Below are 7,633 nucleotides of genomic sequence, written 5' to 3'. Positions count from 1 at the left end.
GCATTTTGATTTATTTTCCTACCACGTACGCATTACTTTCAAAGAAATCCTTCCTCGCCTCAATTTTTCATGTGAATCGGGGAAAGAAGAGATTAATTTAACGAAACATAATGGTAAGGGACACTTGCTTCTTAATAAAGTAAAATGATATAATTCTGTATGACTATAATTACATGCACAGACTCGGTGTACAACATTCCATAACTAGCTTGGCGCTCTACCTTCCACAGAGCCACTCGCGCCCCTTCTCTCCAGTTTGTCCATACAGGATATATCCTTAGTTTACATGTTAGCTTGGAACTTTGTTTGGACCAAAATGATTGAAACAAATGAGGAAAACAACAGGCGTTTTAAGATGTTTTTCTTGAATTAAGTAATTTTTGAACAAATATCTTCAATTTAAATCATGATCCAAATAAACTCCACTATGGTAAACACGGAAACACGATAATACTTGAATGAAGCTTGGCAGTACTAGAAGTACAGCGTCAATCGCTGTATTAGTCTTTCGATCTAGTTAAATGAATGAACGTTTGTAAGTGGTCTGGGTGATAAACCAGCGCTTTTAAATAAAGTAATCGTTCCTATGCAATGTAAGAGTAAGGCGCATTTGTCAGGGCATGAATGGCAGCAGACAAGACACGGGCGAAACGTCTCACAGCTAGGTCTTGTAGGCTTCACTTGGATAAAATATATCATCCACTTATGCAGGCAACATTATCATTGATAATCCAATTTTCTCGTTTTTCCTGTAATCAACCTTGTTTTGGAGCAATAGGTGATGGTTATCCCTTGGGTGATTTCAGAAGTGGTACACAGTGAGTGGGAGTACCTACCATAGTAATGCTTACAATTTATAGCTGTAACCAACAACCGTCACAACTATGAATTATAACAACTATAAATTGTAAGCATTACTATGGTATGGACGGTTGTTGGTTACATGATTGTATTTTTCTATTACAGACTCATCATGGCTTCTGAGTCTAAGGAAGATGAATACTCGAAGTCGATAAGGTCCTCGTCTCGATCTCAAGTGGACCCTGATGACATCACTTATGATACTTTGGTGACAGATTTTATGTTCGAAGTGGCAGAGAAGAAGCCAAGCCTTGTCCAGGAGTTCGCCAAAATATTTACGCCCAAAGCGACACTCGAGGAAATGTTCAAATTCCTGTGGAGCCTGGATGAGGCGAAAGAGACCCTTAAGCCCAACCTGACCTTTTCCGTCAAGACCATTAAGGCCGCACACGCCTACTGGACTCACGGTAATGCCTGTATGAAAAATGGAGATAGGGACCATGCGCTCAAATTCTACAATAAGAGCTTGAGAGAAGCGCCACATCCGGTCATCGTAATGGACGGCAAGCAGTGGGGGCAAGAGGAGTGTGACATTGTGTACTCAAAGTCCACGATCTCCTCTGCCACAGAGGAAAAAGATCCCTATGAAGAAGAAGGATGGGGAGCATACTCAGCGCTCGCCCATGCGTACGAGGCACGAGCGCGCGTTTTATTCTCTCTGGAACAATACCAGAAGTGTAGGGAAGACATTGATCGCGTGCTGGCCTGGGGATGTTCTGCACCAGTAGAGGAAAAAATGATTAAATTGAGAGAAGAGTGCGAGAGGCTGGGACCACTCGATATCGTGCAAGCGGAGCCATGCAGCAAGAATCAGTCGGTGTCTTTTTTGTACCAGTCACCCGAGCCACCAACCCTGACCGACCCCAACCCCTCCTACCCATCATTCAGCAGCGCCGTGAACTTCGTCACTGACGACGAACATGGGAGGCACATGGTAGCCAGCAGGGATATTGCGGCTGGTATTGCTTTCTTGTTTGTATGAATTCATCACTTCGACATAGTTACACAACTGCTCATATTAGTTTTCATTCCAGGCATTGTGTCAATATACACTCGCTATTCATTCATTAGGATCACCATACTGAAATGTCATGTTCTTGTTCCCCGTCAGGAGAGGTTGTGTCCGTGGACAAGGCGTACAGTGCAGTGTTGTATCCTAAGTATTTCGGCGAATACTGCACGATCTGCCTGAAGAGAACATCTGCGCCTGTGCCATGCCCTAATTGCACGACAGTAAGACGTCACCTTTGTCCAGTGCTGAGGTAGTTCACAATGCATATTGAATGTGGATATTTGAGGCTGTTTATTTATTTGTTTATTGTTTTCAGGTGATATTTTGCAGTGAAAAATGTCGTCTTAATGGTCTAGCAGGCTGTCATAAGGTGGAGTGTTCCATCCTCCACACACTGGCTAGACTCAACATGAGCAACAATGCAGTGCTGGCAATACGATTGTTCTCTGACATGGGTTACATCAATTTGAAATCGATGGTACCTCCGCTGCAGGAAAAGGCAAACTCCACAGAAAGGCAGGAACTGGACGATGCCGGCGTGTACAACTCTGGCAACTACCGCACAGTGTACAGCCTCGTCACCAACAAGGACAAGAGAGGTGTTAATGACTTGTTGAAGAGGACCATGGAGAGCTTTGTGCTTTTGAAACTGCTGCTCCTCACTGACGAGTATTTCGTGGACAACTTCGGCAATAAACTGTATGTCGATGATGATGAAGTGCTCTTCACTGGCACCATGCTGATGCACCACATGATGGTGTTATGGTGCAACGCAGACACCATTGGTGAAATCCAGGTTAGTGATTTTGTACTTGGCATAATAGCTTCTGTTTGAAATATAATAACTGATACCCAATCTGCATCAAATGTTCAAGGTAGACAGTCTTGAGTGACTTCACCTTATCACTATTTTTATATTTGGCCTGAGATGACTGCTCTCTGATTATCAGAAAAAGTACTTTAATGTTCTTCGCTAAAGTAAAGGGTAATTTAATCAGAAGATCTAAATAGCTGTTGATAAAATATATTCATATAGAGTAGTAGACATGCTGTTGCTAATCTGGTAGCACAGTTGAGGCAGAAGGCACAATCTTCACGTGTCATTCAGCCTTATGGTAGCTCACTGTAGTTTCAGAACAGGATTTAGTAACTTGGTAGTAATGAGTGCAAGTGATTTGACATTACATTAACTGAACAATGTTATTCTATTGCATTATAGAGATGGTTAAGTATTTGAAATGCATGGGAACTATAATTTTCTTCCTGGCATTTCAGCACGAGCGAAAGGATTCCACAGCAAGTCCCGTGGTGGCTTACGGCACAGGTCTCTTCCCTTCGAGCAGTCTGCTGAATCACGCCTGTTATTCTACGTGCGCCAGTGTTTCGTACGGCTACGTGCAGGTAATGAGGGCGTGTCGCCGCATTTCTGCCGGCACGGAGATGACACGGCAGTACGCAGATCTGTTCCAAAAGAAATTGCATGAAAGGATGGCTATTTTGAAGGCACGCTACCACTTCGTTTGTCATTGCCAGGCGTGTTTGGGCAACTGGCCTTTTACACTTCCCTTCAATTATGAGTACGAGCTGAAGTGTGTGGTTTGTGGGAAAGCTGTCTTGAAGGAGAGTAAGAAATGCCAGAATTGTAATATTGTGTACAACCACCAAGGACCGTTACTGGACCGTCCCGAGGTGACCATTTACGACTACCCGGTGATGAGGGCCAAAATGGATGACGCTCTGGAGAAATACATGATGGCAGTTCCTCGCTTCATGGAGGGCTCTGATACGCCCGAGGATTACACGGCCATTAAAGAACTACTTGATCTATACGACACTTTCGTAGTGTTGCCAACTCACGGCCACATAGTGGTGCAGAGCCTCCTGCACGCTGCCAGTCTGAGGAAAGGCACCTCGGCCTACGTGAAGGGTAATTGTTGGAATGAGCGTCTTCTTTCTTGGAAGACCGCTGGGCTTGCCCTCCAGTAATTCTATAGAGCATGGGAAAGAGATTCCCAGATTGTATATCTTGGCGTGGATCAAGCCTTCAGTTCTAATGTTATGTGTTTTGGGTATCATTCTGAAAGTAGTTGTTGCGTTGTGATCTTAAATAATTTGTTACGGGGGTTTGTTACTGCTGGTGTTATTCTGTGTAAAATACCACTAATTCTGCATTGTGCTACTCGCTGAACTGCCAGCTGAGCATCTTATTGTTCCATTATGATCTAATGTAATGCAGCATGCAACGTTTCGGAAAGTCCTAACCCTAGCACTTTAATCAGTAAGTGGAAGAAAGTATTCCGTGATTAAATGATTTATTGTTTGCCAGGAAAGTTGTATTTTGTTAATTTCCTCGAATCGGTATTACACATTGGTAGTATCCACACCCCCACACGTGTATACATCCATCCTCCAACTCCTGTACAAGAACTATACAAGAACTATCCATCCTCTTGCACGTATACAAAATAAACCACGGTATGCACCATCCTCAAGAAACGAAAACGAAATTTGCTCTCTTCTTACGAGTTACTTTGTGTGGTAAAGGCTGCACATATAGTAGCTCAGTGTAAGGTCAAGGTGAAAGATTCGAAATCTGTGGAAACCTCCGTTGGGCGAGAAGCGTAACATCGTGACCGGCACACCAAGGACCACACAACGGACGATTAGTGTAGATTTTCTGACTACCGAAAGTTTAAATCTATGTAGTTCATGTGCATTTGCTTTCTTTCCTATACAATTTTTTTTCAACATTTTTTGGGTATAATATGAAATTGTGTGACTAGATTGTGTAATGAGCATGAAATGTGTGTGACTAGAGTATCCTGAGAGCATGAAATTGTGTGTGGTCTAGAACTAATACATCGAAAAACTGTCCTCTTCGAATGCCCGTTCTCACAAAAATGAAGTAGCTCTAATAACAGATATTATATTCTGTTCGTTCTTTCCGGTTCCAATGACTCGTTTCTCAAATACAGCAAATTTTGTGAAAGCCGACTACCTCAAGGCTGCGAAAAGACGGTATAAGGCCCATCCACACGATAGGCAAAGTTCGTCGAACACAGCCCACTATCGGGCAAAGTCCGCGGACACAACAGACTGCCTTGTCCACATGTAGTTAATCTGCCCCAGTCAAGCTCGGACAACAGCGAAAGACAATGGTCGGCCGGGCTGTGTGCAGTACGAGAACTATGGTGATCACCAAAAGGGATAGCAAGAGAATTGCATTATGGAGCATAATTGTTACTATATGTGTGAAGAAAAAAAGGAAGGGAGTCGAAAAGGCCAGCTCTCGTCTGTGTTGACTGCGGAGTGTGTATTTTCTTTTTTGATAACTGAGGCACACGCCGATCTGTTCTATTTCATCACATATGGTCTCGAGGGCAGCTGCTCGCTTGTTCCTGTCTTTATATGTGACTAGTCTCACGTTCCACAAACATGGGTTTTGATGATACAGCTCTATCAAATGAATAATTGCTGTTCTCGACTACTGCTCTCTGGCGGGTACAGAGACAGACGTGTCGCTTTTTACTAGCCCAACAGTGATAATTGATAACCACAGACCCTTGCCTCCTAATGAAACTTCTAGTGTCTGGCAGCGACATCGTACTCCCGGGATCGGGCAGTGCTCGGTGATTTCGAACAGCTATTATATTCTACTCGTTGTTCAGCGGACTAAGCGAGAAGTCCGTCATCGGATAGACCACTCGCTTGTGTTCGAGGGCACTGCCCTATCGTATGGATGGGCCTATAGAATATTCATGTGTATATCATGACTAGTAAGTAAAAAGGAAAAAAACTCGTGAAAAAGGGAGAAAAGTCGTGATTCTCTAAAAGGCCTTGGATAATGAAAACAGAAAAGTACGGGGAAGAAATGTGACTTGTAGCAAGAAAACCATTTCAAGTATGACCTGAAACATAATTGGTGAATGAGTTCCAAGTAGTCGGCATTTTCTTTCCCATTCAGGAACTCGGTACGTTTGGCTTGGGAAGTGAAATGTGTTGTGCTGTGGATACTCAAACTCAGGCTACCTCACTGACCTTTAACACGCCTCCAGGTATTTCCATATTAGATTGCTCAACTTTAAAGCAAAGTACGCGAAAAGTCTCCCGCTTGTAACTTTTTTCTCCTAAAGTTCAGGAAAACTGTCCCAAAATGACCCAATATTGATTAAAAGAATGCATGCTGGAGATACTGCTCTAAAATTTGTATTTTCATACGTAGAGAAAATTTAAGAATGTCTCATTAACATTATCACAAAAAATAAGTCATAATAAAAGCTTGAGTAATGGAAACGTGTCATTTTTTATTTACGTATTCATGAGATCAGCCAAGACCAAAAGTGTTAACAAAAAAAAAAAAAAAAAAAAAAATCTCCCAAAAGTTTTGTGATAGAGTAAAAAGATGGCGATTTAATATCTTAGGTGTCTAGATAATCCTCTTCTGAAACAGGCAAGTCGAAGAAATACAGAACTAAGAAGCAAGAAAGCGAAAGAAAGAAGATTAGTAGATGAGCAGAATAGGATGAGAGTAAGCAGAAAGCCGAAACAGAGATGCCGCGGCAGGGGACGAGGGGTATCTATTTAACGAATTCAGAGGTACAGTATCCATGGAGATTACAGTGCACAGTAAGAGATTCAACATTACGGCAGTGAAAGAATCAAGACAGTCTGTTGGTGGACAGGATTCCATGAGAAGAAAAACATTTAACTCCAGGTAGCTTAGGTGGTTTCAGTGATATGTATGATGACAACCAGAGAAGGGAGAAAGTTACATAATGCACGAATAAAAATATTAGTAATTTCATCGCCTCAATACAAAGGGAATGAACAATACAATTGAAATATTAATAGTTATTGTGACATTAATCAAAATACACGTCTGTAAAATTTCCAAACGCCTCCATAAAAAAACTTTATAATACTGAGAAGGAAAACGTAGCCAGGCCAGATTATATTACATATTCCAAATAAGAAAAAAAAAATCTCTTAAGATAGATAAAAAAAATTCTTCGTCTAAAAAAAAAAAAAAATTCACCACCTGGACAGGAACTCTCAGAATAGATTTAATTAAATATTATTAGTTGAAATACGTTTAATTTATTTTTGCAGTCTTAAATTAAATCTTAGTACTATTCGGGTGTCCTAATAAAATATAATATATAATTCATAAAATGACGAATGTGGTATTTTTCCAAGAAAACAAAAAAAAAGCACAGTCAGACTTGATTCCATTACGCAGTCAAACTTGGTCGAGCGCACGCTCCCGAGAGAGAGAGAGAGAGAGAGAGAGAGAGAGAGAGAGAGAGAGAGAGAGAGAGAGAGAGAGAGAGAGAGAGAGAATGAGAATGAGAGAGAGAGAGAGAGAGAGAGAGAGAGAGAGAGAGAGAGAGAGAGAGAGAGAGAGAGAGAGAGAGAGAGAGAGAGAGAGAGAGAGAGAGAGAGAGAGAGAGAGAGAGAGAGAGAGAGAGAGAGAGAGAGAGAGAGAGAGAGAGAGAGAGAGAGAGAGAGAGAGAGAGAGAGAGAGAGAGAGAGAGAGAGAGAGAGAGAGAGAGAGAGAGAGAGAGAGAGAGAGAGAGAGAGAGAGAGAGAGAGAGAGAGAGAGAGAGAGAGAGAGAGAGAGAGAGAGAGAGAGAGAGAGAGAGAGAGAGAGAGAGAGAGAGAGAGAGAGAGAGAGAGAGAGAGAGAGAGAGAGAGAGAGAGAGAGAGAGAGAGAGAGAGAGAGAGAGAGAGAGAGAGAGAGAGAGAGAGAGAGAGAGAGAG

At 42.1% G+C, this 7,633-nt stretch overlaps 1 protein-coding gene across 1 annotated transcript in view; it reads left to right on the top strand.

Annotated features, from left to right (window-relative positions):
* The window catches only part of LOC123518931 (SET and MYND domain-containing protein 4-like), a 4,436-nt gene extending 233 nt beyond the window's left edge, over positions 1 to 4,203 (top strand). Inside the window, exons 2-5 of the mRNA XM_045280002.1 lie at positions 967 to 1,820; positions 1,973 to 2,094; positions 2,190 to 2,669; positions 3,149 to 4,203. Of these exons, the coding sequence (XP_045135937.1) occupies positions 974 to 1,820; positions 1,973 to 2,094; positions 2,190 to 2,669; positions 3,149 to 3,859 (2,160 nt within the window). The 5' untranslated portion in view covers positions 967 to 973 and the 3' untranslated portion in view covers positions 3,860 to 4,203. The remainder of the gene's footprint in view (positions 1 to 966; positions 1,821 to 1,972; positions 2,095 to 2,189; positions 2,670 to 3,148) is intronic.
* Positions 4,204 to 7,633: the final 3,430 nt, after the last annotated feature.

This window comes from Portunus trituberculatus, chromosome 44, assembly GCF_017591435.1.
Source record: "Portunus trituberculatus isolate SZX2019 chromosome 44, ASM1759143v1, whole genome shotgun sequence".
NCBI lineage: Eukaryota > Metazoa > Arthropoda > Malacostraca > Decapoda > Portunidae > Portunus > Portunus trituberculatus.
Note: the sequence above shows the minus strand (reverse complement) of the source record. Positions and strands in the feature narration are given on the sequence as shown.